The following is a 24,858-nucleotide window of genomic DNA, read 5'->3' as shown; positions in this document are numbered from 1 at the left end:
TAAAGGAATTTTGAAGACAGTGAATAATTTGACTTTTATAAATAGGTGACCGGCCATTTCACAGAGGACTTCTCACTGAATTCTGCAATTGCTCAGCTGATGGGACTCAGCAGTAACCTCTTGGTAAGCGGCCCTCCTGCCCTCATTTGCTGGTCGCAGAGGAGGGCAGGTGGCTGCCAACCACATTGTTAGGTGGCCTGCAGGGGGTCCTGGGTCGTGGACAGAGGGTAGCATCATGGTGTCACCTCCTTGGTGTGGCTCTGTTATCTTAAAGAAGCATTTTTTCCATAATCACAACCTAGTTTTATAGCTAGAAGATTCTTTTTTTTTTTTTTTTTTTAAGATTTTATGTATTCTTGAGAGACACAGAGAGAGGCAAGGACAAAGACAGAAGGAGACACAGGCTCCCCATGGGAAGCCCAATGCAAGACTCAATCCCAGGACCCTGGACTCATGACCTGAGCCAAAAGCGGATGCTCAACCACTGAGCTGCCCAAGTATTCCTAGCTGGAAGGTTCTTAAAAGCTGGTCCAAACCCTGTTCCCTCTCTCTCCTCCCCCACCCCCATATCTTGCAGATGAGTTCAGTGACACCCAACAAGGTTAGATGACATGTCTGGATGATTAGTGACAAACCAGTACCAGACTCAAGCCCTCTTCTCTTCCGGCTCTGCTCTTTTCTTCATGCTTCCACTGCCTGCTTTCCCGATTGATCTGATACCCCCTCGGCATCATTAATATTTTACACTCATTTAACCTGGACAGATCAGATTTGTGCTCACTAAAAACAAAAGTCAGCGTTTTTAGCATAGACTCATCTTGCTACATATGACTAGAATGTTTCTTGCCAGGGGAAGCATTTGTCAACAAATGGAGCTTAGACCAGTGGTTAGCTGTTTGGACAACACACAACAAAAAGCACATTAAAACTATTAACAAATGCCTATTTTTTTTTATTTTATTTATTAGAGAGAATGAGAACACAAGCAGAGAGAGGGGCAGAAGGAGAGGGAAAAGCACACTGCCCACTGAGCAGGAAGCCCAACATGGGGCTCCATCCCAGGACTATGGGATCATGACCTGAGTCAAAGGCAGAGACTTAACCAACTGAGTCACCCAGGCGCCCGAACAAATGGCTTTTATAATGAAGCTCTCCCCAGACTTTAAGAAAGTGGAAAAAATTTACATGCTTGACTACGTGAAACTTAATATTTTTAGTATATTAAAACATGACATATTAAAAAGGTAAAAACTGGGGAAAATAGTTTATAACAAATATGTCAGATATGAGCCTTAATATCCTTAACATATTAAGAGCTCTTTACATATGAATATGAAAATACCTAACCTAAAAATAGTGAGAGGATGTGAGAAGACAATAACCCACAGAAAATGGAATAGAAATAATCTGTAAACTTGGCAGAAAAAATATATCTGCCTTGCTAGTTATCATGATGAATGCAAATTAAAAATACAATGCTATTTTTTTTAACCTATCAAATTTGTAGAGACTTTCTAACATAAAGTCTGTCCTATGACAAAGGCAGTGAGAGAGTATCACACAGCAGCAGTGGCCGTGGTTGATGTAACCTTGCCAAGAGGAACTTCAGCTTTGAGGTTGGTAGCCCTACTACAATTATTTAGGTCCTTTGGCTCAGGATACCCATTGGCAAGTGACTCATAATCACAGACATGTAATACCCCAACTGTCCTCAGATGGGGAAGTCGTAAAATGACTTGTCATATCAATAAGAAGGAAATGTGCCACCACCGCTCACATCATACCTTCCAGGAATCCTTACTCTCAGAAACTGTTCACGATACAACATCAAGTAAAGACACACAATACGGAAGTGCCTGCATGACAAAAATTCCAGTCGAGCAAAAGGGTATGTGGACAGTTGTGTATACTCACATATTTTTGCCTTTTTGCAGACCAGGATAAAAATACATCTGGTTTTTTTCCTAGGTGATACAGTTATGTGTAATTGTATATTTCCCAAATTTTCTTTGTTGAGTGTGTGTTATTTTTTTTAATCAGGAAAAAAATGGCTAATATTATAGAAAAATGAAATTTCTTCTCCCCAACAGCTACTTCTGGCAAATTCTCTCTGTACCGTCTTCCGTGGAATTATATTTAAATCTCTTAGGCAGTTTTGCAAAGATCATATATGCATGCTTTTTTGAAAAAATGTTTAATATATTTGGACTCCCTTTACCTAGCAAAATACATTATGTGGGCTGCCTACTTTTTTTTTAAGACTTATTTATTTATTTATTTATTTATTTATTTATTTATTCATTCATTCATTCATTCATTCATTCATTCATTCATTCATAGAGACACACAGAGAGAGAGAGTGGCAGAGACACAGGCAGAGGGAGAAGCAGGCACCACACAGGGAGCCCGACGTGGGACTCGATCTAGGGTCTCCAGGATCACGCCCCAGGCTGCAGGCGGCGCTAAACTGCTGCGCCACCGGGGCTGCCCCCGCTACCTACTTTTAATTTTAACAAACACATCAAGGGAGTCTACTTCTGCCTATGTCTCTGCCTCTCTCTGTGTGTTTCTCATGAATAAATAAAAATAAATAAGATCTAAAAAAAAAATCCTAAAATTAGACCAAAACTGTTTTTGCCACAGGGTGACAAAACATAGACTGAGTTAACAAACATAGACTGAGCTGCCACCATCACTTTAGGCTGGTTTTTACCATGACTTCCCCAGGGTGCCTTGAGAACTGCCAGCCTCTGGGAAACTCAGGACAGTTGTTTGCCTCCCTCTGGGCTGTCCTTGGTCTACAGTCGCCACCTTACACCGTGCTTTGCTGACCACCCTCCCTCCCTACCTGCACCCCGTGGAATCCTCACCCTCGATTCATTTGTCACTTTTCCCCTCGATCCTCTGTAAACTCCTTGAGGGCAGGGACTTCCCCAAAGTCTAGCATAGAGTAGGTGCCCCATAAATTAAATGGGTGTGACTGCGTTATCTGACCAGCTGCATTGCAGGAGGAAACCAGGTCTTTACTGTTAACCGGCAAAGCTGTTTAATAGAAGGAGGACCCCCGAGGTCCCTGAGCGGGCAGGAGGGCCCCTGCACTGGACGTTCCACATTGCAGAGCCTGTGGGCAAGTCTTTTTGTGTGTCTCACTGGCCCTGCAATGCACGGGAAACCTCGCAGAGCGGTTAGTAGTTTAAGTCTGGTGTAAGACAAAGCTGGATTCTCATGGGGGCTGCGTCACTTGGCTAACCACATACCTGGGAGCAGGTTACTCTCCTTTCGTGGTCTGTAGCTGCTTCATCCGTCAAGGGTAAGAACACCACCCTGTAAGGGTAGTTGTGGGAACCAAATGAGCCTCAGACTGAGGGCCTAGTATGTGCTCAGTTAAGAGTCGTGTATGTGGTGCTGCTGCTGCTGCATTCCTTTGAATACTCTGATTGAAAGGGGCAAGTTCTTTGTCCAGAGCAAACACAGATGGTAAAAGGAGGGTTTCGGCCTACCCGCTTGTGTCTCTGCACTTCAGATACATGAATGGCTTTTCTTAGGCAGGCTTATTTTGTTCGTCTCAATTTTTTTTTAAAGATTTTATTGATTTATTTGAGAGGGACAGCACACATGAACAGAGTGGAGGGACAGAGAGAGAGGGAGAAGCGGGCTCCCCACACAGTGCTCAACCCCAGGACCCTAAGATCATGACCTGAGCTGAAGCTTGACGCTTAACCAACTGAGCCACCCAGGCGCTCCGATCATCTCAGTATACTTACACCATTCTTTTCTCTTCCTCAGCAAGCTTCTCAGAGAGTGGTTCTTCACAGCCCTGAGTTTGAGGACGCGCTGTGTGCCCTGGTGGTGATGGCTGCCCCAATGGCCCCTCACATCACCTCGGAGCTCTGGGCAGGTAGGTGGGGGTGTCCTCATCTGAGCAGGATGTGCTCAAGCCTCTCGTGGAATACAACTTGGGGCTCAAGTGTCCTCAGGCATGGGGTCCAGTGTTTGGCATCTCTACCCAGGACCTCTGTCTTACGGTCACAATGGGGCTTCTGCATGGTCACCCCTGCCGAAGGGGAAAGCACTTCTCCACTTTAGCACACATGTCCAGACTGGGCATTCTTTCTCCTAACTCAGCCTCCTGCTCTCCATATACCGTGACCTCAGGTTATCTTTTTAAGGTGGAAACTCAGGTTTAATCCCACTTGACAGATGGAGAAAAGGGCTCCTGGATCATACTGCAGATCTAAAACTCACATGAACTGGGATTTGGTCGCTCCAGCAGACCATCATGCCTAAACTGGGCACTGAAGCAAGTCCCAGTGCCTGAGGCTTTTGTAAGCGAAATATGGAAGCTTCCAGCTCACCTGCCCCCTTAGAGGTCCCAGTTCTGGAGCCAGGAGAGTGCTTGGAGAGTGGGCTTTTGATTGACTGGTTGGTTGGTTGGTTGGTTGGTTGGTTGATTGATTGATTGATTTGACAGAGAGAGAAAGTGAGAGAGCATGAGTGGGGGGGAAGGGCAGAGGGAGAGGGAGAAGCAGGTTTCCCGCTGAGCAGGGAGCCCGACTGGGGCTCAATCCCAGGACCCTGAGATCATGACCTGAGCCGAGGGCAGATGCCTAACCTGCTGAGCCACCCAGGCGCCCCGTGACTGGAGAGTTTTAAACCAGCTCTTAGGCAATTCTGATCCACAGGCAGGCAGGGGATTGTGTCTCTCTACTGTTAAGACCTGACTTTCAGAGGAAAGCCCAAGGCAGGACTTCATGTACTTTTTCTGTCTTAGGGTAGCCTCTTGAGAGCATTTTTCAGGGCCAATTGGTCATTCTAAAAGGCTATCACTAGGAATACTTGTATCCTCTCCTTTTAAGAAATATTGAAATGTTCTTTACCCTGAACTGCCTTCAATAGTTCATTCTTTTCCTTTTTGTCATCTCTATTTTTTGTGAATTTTAATATGGAACTACTTTTTCAGATGGTGTGAGGTTTAAAGTGTCTTCCCATTTCCTATCTTTGGACACCTAGACTATTTCAAACTATATATTATTGTTCTAAAAGTTGAATAGCAGGATACCTGGGTGGCTCAGTGGTCGAGTGTCTGTCTTTGGCTCAGGGCATGATCCCAGGGTCATGGGATCAAGTCCTGCATCGGGCTCCCCCAAGGAGCCTGCTTCTCCCTCTGCCTATGTCTCTCTCTCTCTCTCTCTCTCTCTCTGTCTCTGTGTGTGTGTGTGTGTGTGTCTCATGAATAAATAAATAAAATCCTTAAAAAAAAAAAAGGTAGGAGTTGAATAGCTAATTTTTTGTTCACATGCACAATCCTGAGAACACATGTCTAAATGTAATGCTTGTTCAGAAGAGATGCAAAATAGTAAGGCTTTTGATGCATATTCTCAAATCAGCTTCCAAAAAAGTCTCTGGATCATGAGTGAATATCAACAAACAAGAGCATCCATCACGATTCCAGGTGTTCTGCAAGGCCTTTGCAATCACTTAGTGATAAACTTACCCCACATGCTGGAATAACCTAACCTGGGCACACTCCTTCCCTTTGAAATCCTGAGGGATATGCTCATGCCCTTGCTGCCATGAAGATGAACATCAGAGCCACACATCTTATGGGACCAGAGCAGGTGAATAAATCTTAGAGGAGAACAGTTCCCTGGGCCTGGGCCTCAGTGTCAGAGGCCTAGCGTGGCCTGTCAGGACCTACTCAAGACAATCAGAATGTGGAACAATAGTTTGGGCCATCTGTGGTTTTACGTGGAGGTCCAATTGGCTTCCTAAGAGTTTGCAAAAAAAAAAAAAAAAAAATCATCTGAGTATTTCCAGTTTAAAAATAAGATACACTTATAAACATTTTAGATTTTGTGTGTGTGTGTGTGTGTGTGTGTTTTACTTGTAAACATATTTAATCACTGCATTAATTGCCCACAGGCATGACTTTGGTAACTGTTCTGGTGACGTATCTAGCATTGGCTCCCATAATCCACCACAGACAGTTCTGTGCATAGATATGAGTTTCCATTTCAGATGATGCCCTTGAAATGGAAAAGATAAGAATGTTTTTAAGGCTCTTGATCTATGTTGCCAGACTATTTTCCTGAAAATATCCCCGTTTCCACTCGAGGATCTGTTTTTGAAGTGTATGTTCTGTTTCACTAATTTAATTATTGGTTTTTTCAACATAGTTTAACATCTGGTGGGCTAGCCTCCCTTCATTTTTTTTTTTTTTTCATCATTATTTGAGTTCTTCTCACCTGTTTATTCTTCTCAGTAGAACTCTGGTATAATTTTGTGCTTAAAAATCCTTGAAATTTTGAAATGTGGTTAAACCTAGAATTAATTTGGGAAGGCTTTACATCTTTACCTCTTCCAGACTTCCATGTGGTCTGGTCTGTCTCTCCTTTTTTTTTTTTTTTTTTTTTTTTTTTTTAAGATTTTATTTTGGGGACGCCTAGGTGGCACAGTTGGTTAAGTGTCCGACTCTTGATTTGAGTTTAGGTTGTGATCTCAGGGTCATGAGATCAAGTCCCATACCAGGCTCCTCAGTCAGTGCCGAGTCTGCTTGAGAGTCTCTCTCCCTCTCCCTCTGCCCCTGCTGGTCATGCCCCTCCCCCTCCCCTCTAAAATAAATCTTTCTTTTTTTTTTTTTTTTTTTTTTTTTTTTTTTTTTTTTTTATTTTTAAGTAGTGTCTAGGGCAGCCCGGGTGGCTCAGCAGTTTAGTGCTTCTTCAGCCCAGGGTATGATCCCGGAGTCCTGGGATAGAGTCCCAAGTCAGGCTCCCAGCATGGAGCCTGCTTTTCTCCCTCTGCCTGTGTCTCTGCCTCTCTCTCTCTCTGTGTCTCTCATGAATAAGTAAATAAAATCTTAAAAAAAAAAAAAAAAAGGTACTGTGCACTCAACGTGGGGCTCAAACTCACAACCCCGAGATCAGAAGTCACATCCTCCCCCAACTCATCCAGGCACCCCACCACTCTCTTTATTCAAGACTTCCCTTACGCTGAGTCAAGTTTTATAGTTTTCTTCATGTGAGTCCTAACATTTCTTAAGACTATTCCCAAGTATCTTTTGTTATGTTTTATTTTTATTTTTCTAAAGATTTTATTTATTTATTTATTTATTTATTTATTTATTTATTCATTCATTCATTCATTCATGAGAGACACAGAGAGAGAGAGACACAGGCAGAGGGAGAAGCAGGCTCCATGCAGAGAGCCCGACGCGGGACTCGATACCGGGTCTCCAGGATCACACCCTGGGCTGAAGGCGGCAAACCGCTGAGCCACCTGGGCTGCCCGTTATGTTTTATTTTTGCCCTTGTAACTGGAGTCTTTTTTCTTTATACATTTTGAATGGTGATGGCTGGCATGCAATTTTTAAAATTTTTTGCATACTTATTCTCTTATCCCAATTCCCTCTCCCTCATACTTTGTATAAGGGGTAAGATCCTCTTAGATTTGGTAGGATTCTGTGATCAGCACATAAAGGATAAGGGTTCTCTTTCTAACAGTTATGGTTTGGAGTCTGTGTACGTACTGTATTTTACTGCTCAGAAAACCCTACAGGATATTGGAGATGCTAGTCCACATGGTCTTGTCTCACTCCGGATTGAAGGGGAACTAACATTTCTCTGTTGGGTTGGATATTGGCTATTGGTTTAGAATAGATATTCCCTATAATGTTGTTTAGGGTTTTTTAAAGAATTTTTGAAAGAGTGTGTGTGTGTATGTGTGTGTGTGTGTGTGTGTGTGTGTGTGAGAGAGAGAGAGAGAGAGAGAGAGAGAGAAAGCAGGGTAGAGGAGGGGCAGGAGGAGAGGGAGAGAGAATCTTGAGCAGATTCCCCACTGAGCATGGAGCCCAATGCAGGGATTGATGTCATGACCCTGAGTTCATGACCTGAGCTGAAATCAAGAATCAGACACTTAACGGACTGAGCCTTCCAGGCGACCCAAAATCCCTTATGATGCTAAGGAAGCAGCTCTCTGTCCTTGTTTCCAGAACTCATATTAGGAGTGGGAGCTATGTTTTATTTAACATCCATATTCTTCAATTGTTGAGGTATTTGTATCATTTGCTTTTAATCTCCCCCATTGCCCTGTTGATGGCATCTATGCCTAGTTAATTGACTGCCTAACCTCAAGCTCCCCTGGCATAGGTTCACCTTGACCGTGGTGTTGTGGATTTTCAGGATGCCATTGAATTCTATCTGCAAGTGTTTTCTCTAGGATTTGGCAATTATTTTCCTATGGAAGACCAGGATGAGTCTTTCTCAGGATGAGTGGTCAGGTTTGGAAATGAGGATTTCACTGACTCCACTGAGTGAATTGCATTGGGTTCCTCTGCCTCTTGTGGTGCTTGTTCTAAAGACTAGAGAGAATGAGACACTCACTCTTTGCTGCATAGACAGAGTGCCCTAAAGGGAGGTTGGTCTCAGGCCCTCCATGCTCATGCTGTATTATATTATGCAGCCTTTTATTCTCTCCTTGGGAAGGAAACGTGGCTCTTTGATCTACCATTGGCAACCACAATAAGTTTTTTAAATGGCACACTGTTCATTCTTTCCTAGTCTTCCTTTGCTCTAAAACAAAACCAAGGGATCCCTGGGTGGCGCAGTGGTTTGGCGCCTGCCTTTGGCCCAGGGCGCGATCCTGGAGACCTGGGATCGAATCCCACGTCGGGCTCCTGGTGCATGGAGCCTGCTTCTCCCTCTGCCTATGTCTCTGCCTCTCTCTCTCTCTCTGTGTGTGTGACTATCATAAATAAATAAAATTTAAAAAAAAATTTAAAAAAAAAAAGCTAGTTTGTAATAAACTTACTCTCATCCTAGAATATGCACATCTCCTCCTTTTATCTTCCTTCTTTGTCCCACATTATCTGTCTATCTCCCTCATTTCATTTCGCCCAGGAAGGACTAGTGTCAGTACGATTTGAAGAAACTCCTCCCTCACATGGCCCTTCATTTGTGCTGCAGGAGGGCGGAGAGGATCTACTCTACTCAGGGCCCTGGCCCTACCTGCCCAGTCTTAGGACACGAATATACAGCATGGTGTGGCCCTGCCCGTCTATCCCTCAGCTGTGTGACAGGATCCCCAACAGGACACATGCCAAAGCATTAGGAAAGAAACCAGCCCCTTCCAAACCTTGCTCCATGATTTGTCCTACCACACACAGCTTTTGTGAGCTGCAGCATGATGAGTAGGTAGAGATCGAACCTTAGTTTTGCTACAGAGTTTCGTTCAGTTGGGTTTATTGAGCACGTATTATGTACAGGCTCTGTTTAGGGCATTTGCATGAAAACTGGGGAGGGTGGTCTAGATAACATTTTCACTCAGGCTTTACAAATTCATATCAATTGATTTTATTATCTTGAATTCAGGGAAGTAATGGGGAGCCTTTGTCTCCTGGCTCCCCACAGATGTACATTTGACACCCTCTGAATGAGCCACTGGGTCCGTTAACAGTCATGTGAAGAGTCCCACACACCTGGTGTGGCACCCTGTTCTTTACATCACAGGTGCAGGTCAGGTGCCCTCAGGAGAGAGTGGAGACATGACCGTCCCAGAGCTGAAGAGGGCCAGTGTGTCAAGGTATGGGGAGTGCTTTGCAGACGGCAGCACTGTATTACGAGGAGCATCATTATTGCCATCCCACACTGTCGATCCTTCTCCATCCAGGCTTTGATACACATTTCATTTGTTCTAGAAAATTTGGCTTTCCTGTAACTTCTGGTTTCATTCCTGCATCTTCGACAGATAAGTCAGAATGGTTGTAAAGGGAATACGGTGAGGATGGAATGTTCAGAAATGGCCATTTTCTGGAGTTGCCTAGAGAAGCACATTTTTCCCAGGAGAGAGCCTCCCTCCAAAGAGCAGCAGAATTGGGATCTGTCTTCTAGGGGAGATTCCGAGCCCTGGAAGCAAAATGGCCATCACTGCTGTGGATAAAAAGGAAACATTTCAGAGAAGCTCTAGTAGTCCCTAACCAACCCCTTAAAGGGTCAGCGGAGACCTTCCAGTAAGAAACAGAACCAGTGTCTTGCCAGTTGGCAAACTGTAACAGGATGAGGAAATCTTTTTTCCTTCCTGAAGTTTGGGATCTGAGCTCAAGACACCATGTCTGAATTCACACAGCTAACTTTTGTGTACCATAATAGAGTATTGTGCTCCCCAGCTGAGAATGTTAGCTGCTTGCTTAGGGAAATTTTGTGTATTTGGAGTCACGGATACTGTTTCCACACAAAAGACACAAGGTTTCTTTTGTTGGTGGACAGTGAAAGCAGAAAATCACCCTACAGGGAGCTTCTCCGTGGTACTCTGGTTGGAGGTATAATTTCATCATCTTCAGAAGTGACCTTTCTTTAAAAAAAAAAAAAAAATTATTTATTCATGAGAGACACAGAGAGAGGCAGAGACATAGGCAGAGGGAGAAGCAGGCTCCATGCAGGGAGCCCGACGTGGGACTTGATCCCGGAACTCTAGGACCCCAGGATCATGACCTGAGCTGAAGCAGATGCTCAACCACTGAGCCACTCAGGTGTTCCTCCAATTTTCTTTCTAAACCCACAAGTCTTGAATATTGAGATTCTGGCCCTGGAACATAGTAGACCATGAGAAAGGAAGGAATTTATTTCTCTTTGGAGAAGTCTTTAACACACACACACACACACACACACACACACACACACACCTGACCAGATGCAACCATTCATTCATCCTGCTGGTGTCTGAGGCGCCTGCATCACTCAGGAGAGCAGGATGAAGTGGCTACAGGATGCAGTCACAGGCCAGGCCTATCTCCATGTCCCACAAGCTCTGCTGCTCGAGAGTGCCCTCGCTTCTCTGTAAGAAGCCAGGCTGCAGGGGACACCTGGGTGGCTCAGTGGTTGAGCATCTGCCTTTGGCACAGGGCATGATCCTGGGGTCTAGGGATCGAGTCCTGCATTGGGCTCCCTGTAGGGAGTCTGCTTCTCCCTCTACCTGTATCTTTGTGTCTCTAATGAATAAACAAATAAAATCTTAAAAAGAAAGAAAAGGAGGGAGGGAAGAAAGCAAGCAGACCAGCTTCAGAAGAAAAGGCCTAGAGCCACCTGCACAAAGTAACTCCCCCTCCAGTGCACCTCTCTGGGCTTCTTTTTTTTAAGATTTTATTTATTCATGAGAGACACAGAGAAAGAGAGAGGTAGAGACACAGGCAGAGGGAGAAGCAGGCTCCATGCAGGTAGTCCGATGTGGAACTCGATCCTGGGTCTCCAGGATCACACCCTGGGCGGAAGGCGGCACTAAACCACTGAGCCACCCGGGCTGCCCTCTCTCTGGGCTTCTTAAAGCAAAGCAAAACCTCAGTTTTTAATTGAAAAGTCACGTCTGTGCACATACTGTGAAACATTCAACTGTTGAAGAAGGGTGTGTCCTAAGCCCCATAGCACCCTTGCCCTTGTCCCTCTGTTGCTCTGGGAACACCTGCTCCGTATTGGCTCTTCAATCTGACACTAGGACTCCACGCGTGGAGTATGTGAGACATGCATCTGTTTCTATGCAAATGTTGGCAGGCTGTACAAACGCTTTTCTCTCTCTGTGTGTGTGAGACCAGTTCTGTGTCAACACTTACGGACGTACCCTTTCTGTTTTACCGGCCATGGTGTGTGCCATCCTGAGAACGTCCCATGAGTCATCCAGTAGTGGGCATTTGGGTGATTGTTCTGCTGCTACTTTTTGTGCTGCTTACCCAAAATACAAGTTACTTAAAATGTGGTGGTAAGATCTCTGTTTCTACTTTTCTGGCCACTCTTATGGCTGTGTAGCAATTTCTGTCTGTGCTCCTGCCTCAGGCTTTGCCTCGTGCGAGCTCCAGGTGTCCCTTCACCACCATAATTGTGAGGTCACAGCAAGGGAACCCCGTGCCCCCACTTAGGCATCCAGAGGTAACTCGTAATCCTGAAGGATCAGGCTGCTGCCACAAATCCATTTTTCTTTGTAAAATGAAAGTGGCTGCAAAATAGCGTAGCTTAGCGTTTTGCTATATACATATGTATCCCTTAATTTCAACAAAATTACAAACATACAAATCACGTAGGGGTGTGTGTGTGTGATCATTGTAAAGGAAAAGAAGTTCTCACTGATGACTTGGTGGCATTTTACATATGAATATGGGTGCAGAGTCAGTGTTGTTATTTCAAAATAATGTCAGTGGAATTCTTTCTGTGGATAAAAGCTCAAATGAAGCGGCATCACATTCTATCCATTTTCTTGGAATCGCCAGAGCCAGATGAAGCTCAGTTGGCTTCAGAGGCCCTTGTGTGTGAGTGCACAAGCTGGGGTGGGGGTGGAAGCAGGCCTGATGGTGGCCACCAGAGAGGCTGCTGTCCCCAGACACCGCAAGTGCACCACCACCCACTCCCAGGTGCCATGGTGGCCGCGGTGACCTCACCAGCTCTCAGAGCATGAGAGGAGGCTTGAGTCGGTTGTTTCGGTCGTTTTGAAGGAAGGTGAGCCACAACAGCTCTCCCAGAGGAGGAGCAGGAAGGGGGTGGGCCGTGGGGGACAGCCGGCCCTGTGCGATGGCCTTGTATGCCAGGGCTCTGACACTTCCCAGCCTTCGTTCAGACTTTCTCCAGGGCTTGCTCTCGCCCTGGCCTGTGTCTCGTAAAGAAACCATCGTATTTGCTATATGCAAACATTAGGTATTTTTACTTCCCTAAAGAGGAGGGAGACAAACACACTGCGTAGAACCCACAGCCATTGAGTTTTTTGTTCCTCGCCGCCAAGGAGGATGGCTCCACTCCCATCTATATGGAAACTCTGGCGGGGACCCAGGCTGCTATAAATAAGCATCCTGATTGCTCCAGGAAGGCTGAGCTTCCTCATTTTTTTTTTCCAGTGGAATTTGCAACAGCTTCTGCCTAGAACATTTGTGTCCAAGGCCCTTTTCATCTCCCAGGCATCCTGTACAAGTACCATGCAGAAGTTCTGGAGTCCTTCCCACTGCAGCTGGATCACAGGATGAGCCATCCTGGGCCAGCCTGCTAAAATAAAGAAGTGATTATCTCCCTTCTGTGACCTCTGTCTTGTATTTAGATATGAGTCTTAATAGTACCCCTTCTGAGTAACAAGCAGGAAGCTCCTTTCGGACCCTGCCAGAAGGCACATCTGTTAGAAATGGAGTAGGTTCATCAGCAAGTGCTGGAATCCCAGGGCTTAGGGGCAGCTGGGCCCCAGGACTACATCTTTGACACCACTTGATGCACAGACTCCGATGGGCTTTCTCTTTCCTCAGGCTGACGAGCAGCACAGGGTTACGCCAAGAGGGCCAAAGAGTAAAAACCTATAATGTGCAACACATAAAAGACTGAAGTCGACAGCGTGGAATGGGTCTGGTCTCCTCAGAGTGGGCTGTAGCCCTGAGGCCTGTCTGGGCACTGGCTATAACAGTCTGCAAATGAGATACGCAGCTTGAGCTGAGAACTTAGACCAACTGTGTCTCCGAGCACACATCTTAAGTTAGGCTGACCAAGTTCTTGGTAGCAAGACTTTCAAAAAACCAGTGTGTGGATCCACATTCCAGCCTCTGCTCCAGCACATGGCAGATGGGCACTTTGAGTAGCTTCAGGTAGTAGCTGTGGATGGTCCTGAGACAATCCCCCTATGGTATTTTATAAAAGAAAAATCAGAAACCAATGGGGAAGGTTTACTCTCCAAATTAGGTTTGGGCAACCATGTTGTGCTCCTTCACTTCACACACAAAATGAAGTACAGCTGGATTCAAAAATTAAATGGGAGGGTAGCCTGGGTGGCTCAGCAGTTTAGCGCTGCTTTCGGCCCCGGTGTGATCCTGGAGACCCGGAATCGAGTCCCACGTCGGGCTCCCTGCATGGAGCCTGCTTCTCCCTCTGCCTGTGTCTCTGCCTCTCTGTCTCTCATAAATAAATAAAATCTTAAAAAAAAAAAAAATTAAATGGGAAACAAAATGCAACCTTAAAAAAGAAACCAGAAGAAAAATCTTGAACTGACCCCACAGTGTGGGAAAAGTTGATTCTGAAATATCCTTTCAAATTACTGAAGTAATAAATGTTTTTTGTAGAGAATCTATATAAAGCATTAAAAGAATCACCGATGCTTCCACCTCCCAGATAGAATCACCGCCGTTATTCTGCTTTATTCTTCTGACCTTTTATCTGTTCATATAAATATTTAGTAAAACTAGGATCATGCTGTATGTGCTATTGTAGATCTTCCCTTTCCATGAAATGAAACATTGTCTTAAAATAATGAAACGAAGGGAATACAAAGCTACTATATAGTATGATCCTGGGGGTAGTGGTTTGGTTTGGTGGGGTTGGTTAATTTACTATTCATTACATACATTACTGTTCTTCAAAATCAGAAGTTCAGGGGTGCCTGGGTTGCTCAGTTGGCTAAGCATTCAACCTGATTTCAGCTCAGGGTCATGGGATCCAGTGCCATGTGGAGTCTGCTTGAGACTCTCTCCCTCTCCTTCTGTCCTTCCCTCTGTTCTGTGTGTCTCTCTCTCAAAATGAATTAAATCTTTAAAGAAAACCAGGAGTTTAAAAAGTGCTTTGCAGGTGAACATGACTTTCTACTTTATAGTTTGACCTTTTCAAATTTTCTGCAAGGAACATGCCTTACTTTTGCCATCAAGGAAAATAAAATGTTATTAGCCACAGCCCAGCATTCCAGGCACTGGCGTTGGTGGGATTCACTCCCTCTGTCTTGCAGCTGGCCTCAGACCACCTGTGAGGCTTGGGCCCATTCCCTCAAATGCATCTCCTAGGCACAAGGAAGAGGTGTGCAAGGGCCAGCCCACCTCCACCACCCTTGGAAAAGCCATTCACGGGGTGAGGGCCGTGCAGCTGTGATGGCTCTGCCCAAGCAGGGGGCATACTGCCTCATTCACTGCCAGCCCCTGTGCCAGGCCCACCTCCAGGAGGATGAGGATGAGGAGGCAATGGCAATGTAGCCACACTGGTAATACCCTGAGCTCTGTTTTCTGATGTGTGTGTTTCTTGCACGTTTGAGGGCATCTCTTGTGCTCATGAGATCGGCAGAGGCTCTGAAGTCGAAGCTTTTCCCATGAGCAGCCCTTGGCTGAAGTCCTTATAGAGCACTGTGGGTGCTGAGCACGGCTGCCTCTACTGGGGGGCTTCAGCAAGGAGCCCTCTAGGACACAAGCCTTCTGGGGCTTTCATTCCTCACTGCTGGCTCGCATTTGACCCAGCCTGAGCCAAGTCAGCGCTCCCAATTCAGTCATTGGCAGGAGCCCCTCTCAAAAAGTGTAGTGTGAAGGCTGAGATCCCTTTGCAAAGGTCGAGAAGGAACACCCTGCTGTTCTCGGCATGTTGGCTTCAGTGATCATGAGTAAAAGGACTGGATCCGAGGCCTTTACAGACCACAAGTATTCACAGGCAAGAAAGGAAGCGAGCACAGCTCATTATTTTGGGTTCTGCACTCAGGAGCACAAAGGCATTCCTTCATCAACAGAAGTGCAGAGACCAAGGAAAATCAGCAGCCTTGTTTTTCCAAACACACACTTTAAAACAACGTGCCCATGCATCTTTGCAGTTCTGGGTACGGTTTAAAAAAGGGAACAGGGGGGCACCTGGGTGACTCAGTGGTTGAGCAGCTGCCTTGGCTCAAGTAATGGTCCTGGGGGCCTGGCATGAAGTCCCACATCAGGCTCCCCACAGGGAGCCTGCTTCTTCCTCTGCCTATGAATAAATAAATAAAATCTTTAAAAAAAAAGTTGCTCTTATAGGTTTAAAAAATGGGGAGGGGGTGCTGCCTATAACCCAGGATGATAAGCAAGGCCAAAGTAAGGGGGGGTGCTGGGAGGCTGTGTAAAACCAAGGTGTGGCCTCCTCAGGCAGCTCCAAACCAGGCTGTGTTGGGGCAAAGGCTATTTACCCTGCTCCCATGACCCTCTGTGCTTGGTGTTGCAGGCCTGGCGCAGGTGCCCAGGAAGCTGTGTGCCCACTACGCCTGGGACGCTGGTGTGCTGCTTCAGGCGTGGCCTACCGTGGACCCGAAGTTCCTTCAGCAGCCCGACGTGGTGGAGATGGCCGTCCTGGTGAGTGTCTCCCGCAGCCCCAGAGCCGGGGGCGGACCTGACCAGGGACAGGTCCCAGTCCCGCTGCAGCCCGCAAACACTGTGGGGTTGAGAGGTGTCCCGTCAGGCCTTTCTAGCCCACCCAGCCTGACCCAGCCTGACCGTCCCTGCCCGTCTTACCTTTGCACACTTCAGCTTTGAGGTCACCACATACCAAAAGCTTGTGAGCAGAAAGCGCTCGAGGCCCTCCAGGGATTAAAAGGGCCTGCATTACCGGTTCTGATCTGGCCTTGCTCTCCCACTGTGTTCCCATCTCCTCTAGCTTCTGCTTCATTCAGTGGCTCTTGGTTCGTTCAGGGAGGAGGGTGATGGTGAGCAGGTTGGCGGACCAGGAACACCTTGAAAAATCTATTTCAGAAAGGCTACATAACATTTCTATCTTTCTTTCTTTCTTTTTGGTTAATTACATCATTGTAGATACATAAAACTAGTTTTTTATTGCAACCTTTTATAGAGCAAATAACAGTTTATCCTTTATGTAATCCTTGAATATCTAATGTGTTTACTCTGAAACACATCATACAGAAAATTGATGCTGATGTGGCTGAAGAGGGAAAGAGGAATAGGGAGACCTCTTAGCGCGTCTCTGCACCACACACGGAGCCAGGCCATTCACATCCAAAATGTAATTAAACTCCTATCACTCAGGAAGGTAGGCATTTCCATTCTCATTGTTTTCACTTGAGAAATCAGGCTCAGAGAAGTCGGTCACCTGGCCCAAGTTTATTTGCTTATTCCTCAGTAATTATCAAGTTACCTGCTGTGTGTCAGGCTCAGTGCTAGGCTCTGGGGATACAAATCAAACAGGACAGACAGGGTCTGATGCCCTGATGGAGCTGAAAGCTGAGGGGGAGAGATTGGGAAAAGAAAAAGGAAAGAAAAACAAATAAAATTACTGCACATGGTGAAAAGGGCCATGGACACACATCACTTGGGAGCTGGGGGAGAGCCCAGGCTCACAGGCACTCAGTCTGCCAGGCCCCTGCCCTCCTGCATCTGTACAAACCCTGGGCCTAGCCGGCAGGTCGGTGTTTGAAGAGCCAACTCTGTGGAGGAGACCCGGCCCCTTCACAGCCACTTTGTCTCCACACCACCTCTCCAGGCACCTAGTTCCCCACCAACCCCACTTTGCTTCCCCCATAGCAGGGAGGAGGTGGGCCTGCCCTGGTGGGCTTCTTCCAAAACTCCTCAAAACCAGAAGAAGCCTTGTGGCACAGAGAGATTTCTTTACCTTAAGTAACGTTTATAAGAAATGTCTTGTGTACCCCCAGAGAACTCGTTCATAGCACAAGAAATGCCGACTTGAGAAACCAAAGTTTGAGTCTGTAAACTATCATTCCACTTTAATCACTGCAGAAAAGAAATTCAGTTCTGGTAATTGATAAAAATAGTTCTAAGTTATCGTGGAAATGAAAACCCAAAGTTTAAAATGTGAATAGGACTCCCTGTGGGTTTGCCCAGTTGGAGAACCTCCGGCTCAGGGCAGCGTGCCACGCTGTGCTCTGTGTCCGTGGGATCCTGACTGGTGCCCTGGCCAGAAGGAGCAGCTGCAGTATATATAGCACATTGTCATTCAGCGTGGTTTGGTCTCGCCGTGCCCATGTCACGCAGGGCTGGGCCCAACACCAGGTACACCCAGGCCAGAGGCACCACCATAGATTCATGAGGCTCAGTGCCCAGGAGTGATGGTCTCAGGGCTCCACAACTGCCACACACACAGGGAGTTCTGTAGCCTCAAGGTTAAGGCGTAGAGCTTGGGAGTGAGACTGTCCTGGTTGGAAGTGTCCATTTTACAAAATGCTTCTGTAGCCTCAGCTTCCTCAGCTACAAAAGGAGGCAAACGCAGCACCTAGCTTTGCCCGTTGTGGAAAGAATTAAATCGAATAATACCAGGAGGTGCTTAGCCCGCTTCTTGATGCACTAACAACAAAACCCTTTAACAAGTAGTGAGCGCCGCGTAAGGGCCAGGCTCTGCCCTAAGAACTTTCCAGATACTCGTTTACCCCACACGACAGCCCTGGGAGCAGGCCCTGTTTTCCCCATGTCACAGATGACATGTAACCAAGTCCACAGTACAAGTGAGGGAACAGCGGCAGTACGGGCCTAATCCCCGAGGGAGATGGCAGGTGCCGCTGGCTGCTGCTGTGGGCAGTCACTGCTTCCGGCAGCGGGGACAGTGCAGGGAAGGGGCGTGGGGCGGGCTCTATGAAGGGGAGCGGTGTTTCCCTCATGGAGAAGAGGATGCCTCATTGGCAGAAGCAAAGACAGGGAAAGCCCTCGGGGATGGTGGTTCTGTGAGCTGGGGAGAAGGCCAGGCTCTGCCTCTGAGAGGGTTGGGGGCAGGCAGGGCATCTAACGGGGGTTGAGGGGGGTCATCCCATTCACATCACTTGCTGGATGAAGTGGCTTCACCTTGTGTGCCTCAGCTTCCCCATCTGTTAAATGGGCACAGAGTGGTTATACACGCACCTCACAGGGTTGTGGGAGGATGAACAGGTTGGCTCAGTGGATTGCGTAGCTCATCACCTGGCATGGGGTGAGAGCTTAGTCAGCGGGAGCGTTCATTGTTCGTAGCTATCACAGGGCTGCCCTTGTGTTGCTGGGTGGCCATGGATGAGACGGAGGTAGTGCTCATGGCCAGGGGCCCATCAGGCAACAGTTGGCAAAGTCTCAGAGAACAAAGCTGAGGCCCTGGACCGAGGCTGTGAGTAATGAGGGGAGGTGGCAAAGATGGAAGCTTGCAAGGCCACCAGATGGGGACCAGAAGACTTTTCGCAAGTCAAATGGCCACTACTTGAGGTGATTTGAAAGAGCTTCTTCCCCTGTGGACCCCTGAAGGCCAAGTCCAGTGTGGAATCCCACCTGGGCTTCTGTTGTCCATTTACCTGGTGCCTCATGCCAGGAGGTGGAGTGCATTGGAGACCCCCTCACTCTAAGGAACTGCCCTGGGTTAGGCAACTAAAGGGAAGGCCCGGGGAGCCAGAAGCCGTGAGAAGGTGTCCAGGCCATGTGGGAATGCCCACTGGGCTCCCTGGCCACATCCAGGTCACTTGCCCCACCCTCAGGCCCAACTAGGGACAAAAATGACTCAGCCCCTGGACAGGCCTCACCAGGGACAGCTGAGAGTCAGCCCCCAGGCTCCACGGAGGCACTCGGTCTAAAAGTAGGGTCATGGTGCCCAGGCCATGTATAGAAGAGGACATCTCACACTGGCTCCTTCCATCGTGGCCAGGAGTCCAAACAAAGGGGCATAATAAGGGAGTGACCTTCAGACAGGTTATCTCCCTCAGCCATCCAGAGAATTCCATCCTTAAAGAAGAGAAAACTGAAGTCCAGGCCTGAGAGTCTGCATGAGAGCATGTGCTCTCTCCCCACACGCCCCATCACAGCAAGTGGCTAAAGAGCCCTTGCCCTGGGCCACTCTTCCCTGGGTCAGAACCAAGAGCCAGAGCTGGAGCCGGGACTCATTACCACTCCCAGTTCTGGGAATGCGTTTTGGGGCCCCCAGGATCTGAAGAAGGGCACAGCTTTGATGTGACAGGGTGGGGTGTCTTTTCTGAGGTCTTGGTCAAAGCAAGCATGTGTTCATGAAAGAAGGCGGCTTCTAGTGGCTTAGAAACAAGGTGGTGGGAGGACGGGGTGGCAGGGGGCACAGTCCTTTGACTAGCAGCCCCAGTTCATAGCTTTAGGACACCAACACCCTGCATCCAGGAGGTTTTTTTAGGAGAATCATATTTTAGAATTATTTCAGGACACAATGTTTTATCTTATTGGGCCCCCACCAGTGATGTAGGTTGATACAACCAAGAAAAAATGCCACTGAGTTCTTAGTAAATCTGAAAAAATGAAGTTGGGTCATGAGGGACACCTGATAGGCTTTGGTTGAAACCTACAAAATGATTCCTGATAACTTTTCATAATACAATGTCTATATTTTCCCAGTAAAAAAAAAAAAACAAGAACAAGACAGGAACATTAGGGGCACCAGGGTGGCTCAGTGGTTGAGCATCTGCCTTCTGCTCAGGGTGTGATCCCGGGGATCAAGTCCCGCATTCAGCGCCCCACAGGGAGCCTGCTTCTCCCTGTGCCTATGTCTCGGCCTCTGTGTGTGTCTCTCATGAATAAATAAACAAAATCTTGGTGAGGGGAGAAAGAGCACAAATGAAAGAAATGCAAGTGTTCCTACAGGAGCGGTGGGATGGAGGATCTAAAGCAAGGCTGTTCAGAAGCTCCCACACCCAGTGCCGATATCTATTCATATTTGCTGTGAATTTTGTCCTCACTGAACAGTACTTGGTGAATACCCACCGATGTCTGGAACCAGACGGACCCCGTTCTCGGCAAGGCTGAGTTAAAGTGATGTGGGTCCAGTTTCCCAGTCCCCATTCTTGGGTGCCCCATTTCGGAGCCAGGCCCCCAGCCAGGAGGTTGCCTGCCATCCCCAGGAGCCGGGGTTAAATCCTCACGGTGACACCCCCCTGTGAGCGGAACTTAGACTCGGTCCCCAGTGACCCAACCATCCCTCTCCCCCTGGAAGCCGCTGAGGGTCTTGAGCTAACCACCAGCACAGCTGGTATGGGGTGGCGCTCAGGAGGCACAGGTGCGCACTCGGGGCTGGGGCGCCCGCATCCTCTCTCCCCCCTGGTCTGTGGTTTACGGGCGTTAATCCTGTCCTCACTGCCCTCCATCCTCTGGGGAAGCTGGTGCTTGTGTCTTCCTGCCTTCCCGCACAGATGCTGCCGTCTACAGGAAGCGGGCGTTGGCCTGGGGCCACCTGCCACTCTCAGGACCGCTCCTCATGTCTCTGTCTCTGTTCTTCTCCCTCCCAGATCAACAACAAAGCCTGCGGCAAAATCCCCGTGCCCCAAGGAGTCGCGCAGGACCAGGACAAGGTCCATGAACTTGTCCTCCAAAGCGAGCTGGGTGTCAAGCTCTTGCAGGGGCGAAGCATCAAGAAGGCTTTCCTGTCCCCCAGAACGGCCCTCATCAACTTTCTGGTGCAGGACTGACTACAGGAGGGCGGCCTCTGAGGAAGGAGGGGGCCTCCTTCCCACTGCTGCAGGGGAGGAAGGCTTGGGAGTGTGCTGGCCCAGGGCGGGGGAAGCAACAGATGTCCTCCTGCTCTGACATGGGCTTGGGCAGTGAGCCTGTGTGGTGGGGCCGGTGCAGGGGTGAGGGTGGGTGTGGACAGAGGAGGAGGGCAAGCAGGGGCAGAGGGCTTGGGCAACCACTGCAGGTGGAGGAAGCCAGCTGACGCAGGTGAAGCCACCAGAGGAACTGCTGGGTGTCCCCTGGGGGTCTACAGGAAGGCAAGAAGAGAAGCAAGTGAGAATGAACGAGGTGCCTCTTGAGCAGCCTGGGAGCTCTGACTCCTAGAAATTGTGCTGCCTTAGGCACACCCCGGAAACATGAGAGTAAACTGAGGACCCACACCCGGCACAGGAGCAGTATGGACAGCCAGTGTTAAACGGGTGACGGCTTGGGCATCAATGCAGATGGTCTACTCACTCTCAGGCTGGACGGGGGAGCCATTTGGATCGTGTCCAGATGTCCAGCATGTGGCGAGCCCGCTGCAATCTGCAGAAGCTGCTCTGAGCCCGGTCCTTCTGCAGGCGTCCCCGCTGCCGGGCCTGCTCTGCTGCTGACACACGGGCTCTTGGGCGAAGCATGGCTTCCAACTCCCTCGGGATGAAAAATGTGCTGCGGCGTGAAGCAGAACCACGCTGGTTCTGAGCTCAGCTGGAGCCGATCCCAGGCCCACCGCAGCCCCACGGGGAGGCTGCTCATGTGGGCCCCAGATGGCCCGACGTTGCTGTGTCCCCAGCGCCTCTCGTTAGCCAGAGCGAGCTTGCCCCAGGCGAGTGGGCCGATGCCACCGAGCGCTGCCTCCGCGTTCGAGCCACCACTGCCGTCTGGCTGCCAGCGAGGTTGTCCGTGCATTAGGGTAATCTGGTTTTATGTGAAGTCAACAATTAGGTGCTCTTACCAGAACTGGCCTGAGCCACTGATGAATGCTTATTGGGGAAGTGGAGGAGAATGCAGCCATTCTGCGCCCCTGAAAATCTCTATTATTTTTCCAAAGTAGCCTCACATGTGGCTACAGCTGAGCAGCTAACAGATGACTTTTTTTTAACGCAATAAAATGTTTGTCATGTATGACTTTGGGACATATGTGTGATCTTGCTATAGCCACCATATTTCCAATTCTAGGAGTTAATCAGGAACAGATTGAGGTGCTCCATTGTCATCAGAAGCACCGGCTCTGGGACTGACTCCACCCGGAAAGTCACAAAGTGAGGTGTGTGCCGGACTTCCAGAATGCGGTATACAACGCTTGTTCAGGCCCCTTAGCAACAGCAGCAGTTAAGTTACTGATTCTCAATACAGCCTGGCTGGTCCGAAGGTAGTGAGTTATCTCAATTGATTGTTCACAGTTACAGATCAACTTAATACAGCCTGGTCCCCATGCCCCGAAATTCCAATTTAATTACTTTAAGGTGTATTTGGGCCTCAGGGAGCTTTAAAAGCTGCATGGGTGATTCTAACCGGCAGCAAGTTTTGAGCGCCACTGGGTTAACTGATGGATTTGAACCATAATGTCTAACGAGCCCGTCCTCTCCCTATCTTCAGCTTCACTGAGAGGAGTCTGGTGTAGGGACCCAAACATGAAGGAGGAAAGCTAGGAAAGACGAGGCCCAGAACGGGAGGCAGGACCAGAACTCCCCAGCAGGTGCTTAGATGCTCCCGAGCTGACCTGGGTGCACACAGTCCCATTCTACAGCCTGTGTAGGTTCAACATAAGCTAGTGGATGAGGATATTTGATACAGGGAGGGAGCCTCAAGTGTTTTTGCTTGATTGTCCTATTTCTTCCTAAAGTAAGCTGAGTGGCCTGGAACCTGCCACAGGGTAAGGGCAGGGAGCCCTTGATCTGCACATAATCTGGCCAGAGCAATGGGCCATTAAAGCCTCAAGGCTGCTGGGCTAACTGGTCTTGCCTTTGGAGAACTTTTCTTCTCCAAAGAGGATAAACCTTTGGAAAACAAGAGCTCCTGGGATGCCTGGATGGCTCAGTGGTTGAGCATCTGCCTTCAGCTCAGGGCGTGACCCCAGGGTCCGGGATTGAGTCCCACATCGCACTCCCTGCATGGAGCCTGCTTCTCTCTCTGCCTGTGTCTCTGCCTCTCTCTGCGTCTTTAAAAAAAGAAGAAGAAGAAAACAAGAGCTCCTTGGTACTAGTGGAGATGGTTGGTATAAAGGAACAATGGAACAGAACGCTAATCCCTGGGGGCAGGGAGGTGGGGTGGGGAATGATCTCAGTCCTTTATTAACTACTTTGATTAGGTCAAAAACTGGACTCAACAGGTTCCCTTGCATTATGTCATTTAACTCCCACAGAAACCCTAGAGGGAGGGTATTAGCCTCATAAATACGAAGAAGCTTGGGCTCTGAGGTTCAATGATTTGCTCTGATTCCACAGCAGAAAAGTAGAACTGGGATCCAAACCCACATCTGGCCTCCGAATCCCCTGATGCCTCCCTACTGTGTTCGCCCGTGCCCCCGGCCCCCACCCCGTAACTGGCCTTGTGCAGGGATGGAGAGTGGCTGAGGTTGTGAGAACATGGTGTGGCTTCCGTAGGGCTGGAGGCAGAGGTTGAGGCCACATCGGTGGATTGCCCAGGTTCACGGGCGATGGCAGGGTTACTGCTGTCAAGCGAGTGAGTTACGAAGCAGGCTTACGCATAGAGGAGGCGGCGCCTGGGAAGCCCCATGACAGATGCCACTACAGTAGGCGCCAACTGCCTGCCAAGGAAAATGAAATTGATCTCTGACACCCTGAAACAATAAATGAGCTGGAAAAAAAGGCTTAGACATGCTTCCTCCCAACCCAACTACACACCCTTCGGGAGCTGGTTAAGGAAAATAGGGTGCAGCCAGTTAATGGAAGGAAAAGCAGCCAACCAAAGATGGTTTATAAAAAAAAAAAAAAAGTAATGTGACATCTTTCTCATGAATAAATCAGAATATTTACACAATGTGATCCTGACCTGATAATTTTTTAAAATTCCAACCAACCCTAACCTTTACGCAGAGAGGAGATTTGCCCACAAATCATTGGTTGGGAGTCCTACAAGTAATTTTTTCCTTCTCTCTACTTTTTTGCATATTCTAACTTGTGTTGGCCATGCAGTATTTCAATAACGGGGGAAATATATCAAAATGTGCAATTATGTGAAGATCCAAATGAGCTAAAAGCCTGTCCCCCTTGATTTTTCTTGTTTTTTTTCCCCCCCTTGATTTTTCTTTTTTTTTTTTTTTTCTCCTGCAGTAGCTAGTTGCCAGTTAGGACATGCCCCAACTAGGAGAGCATAGGTTCTTTGTTGTATGCAGTGGAATCTAAAGTGAAAAGCAGCCCCCTAAAGCTGTTGTTTGCAGCCACTCAGTGTGGGCAGGTGTGGGAACCTCCTCAGACTCTTGCAGCCTGAGGACAGAAGAACAGGAGGTAACATTCCCTTCGTGGAACTCTCCTGTTCCCAGTGGATAAACCAATATGGTGGCCAAGGGCGTGAGCTCCGGAGTCAGCGGGACCAAGCTTCTGTGTGACTGTGACGGAGTGACTGTGTCACTTGAAACCTCCGTGACCTAGGCAAGCCCTGGAATGTCTCTGATCCTTTGTTTTCTCAACTATAAAACAGGAGTAAAAATAATGCCTTGGGGTATGAGGATAAAGTGAGAGAATGTGTGCAAAGCA

General features: G+C 48.1%; 1 protein-coding gene across 10 annotated transcripts in view; it reads left to right on the top strand.

Moving 5' to 3' along the window:
- Window positions 1-22,267, top strand: part of LARS2 (leucyl-tRNA synthetase 2, mitochondrial) — a 188,896-nt gene extending 166,629 nt beyond the window's left edge. For 7 of the 10 annotated variants that reach the window (XM_038566682.1, XM_038566683.1, XM_038566681.1 and 4 more), the window contains 4 exons: window positions 46-123; window positions 3,787-3,898; window positions 15,942-16,069; window positions 20,938-22,267. In XM_038566682.1, the coding sequence (XP_038422610.1) occupies window positions 46-123; window positions 3,787-3,898; window positions 15,942-16,069; window positions 20,938-21,117 (498 nt within the window). In that variant the 3' untranslated portion in view covers window positions 21,118-22,267. Of the gene's footprint in view, window positions 1-45; window positions 124-3,786; window positions 3,899-9,503; window positions 9,577-15,941; window positions 16,070-20,937 lie in introns of all 10 variants that reach the window. The other 3 variants (XM_038566685.1, XM_038566687.1, XM_038566686.1) reach the window with 3 other exon arrangements.
- The last annotated feature ends 2,591 nt before the right edge of the window (window positions 22,268-24,858 follow it).

Source organism: Canis lupus, chromosome 20 (assembly GCF_011100685.1).
Source record: "Canis lupus familiaris isolate Mischka breed German Shepherd chromosome 20, alternate assembly UU_Cfam_GSD_1.0, whole genome shotgun sequence".
NCBI lineage: Eukaryota > Metazoa > Chordata > Mammalia > Carnivora > Canidae > Canis > Canis lupus.
Note: the sequence above shows the minus strand (reverse complement) of the source record. Positions and strands in the feature narration are given on the sequence as shown.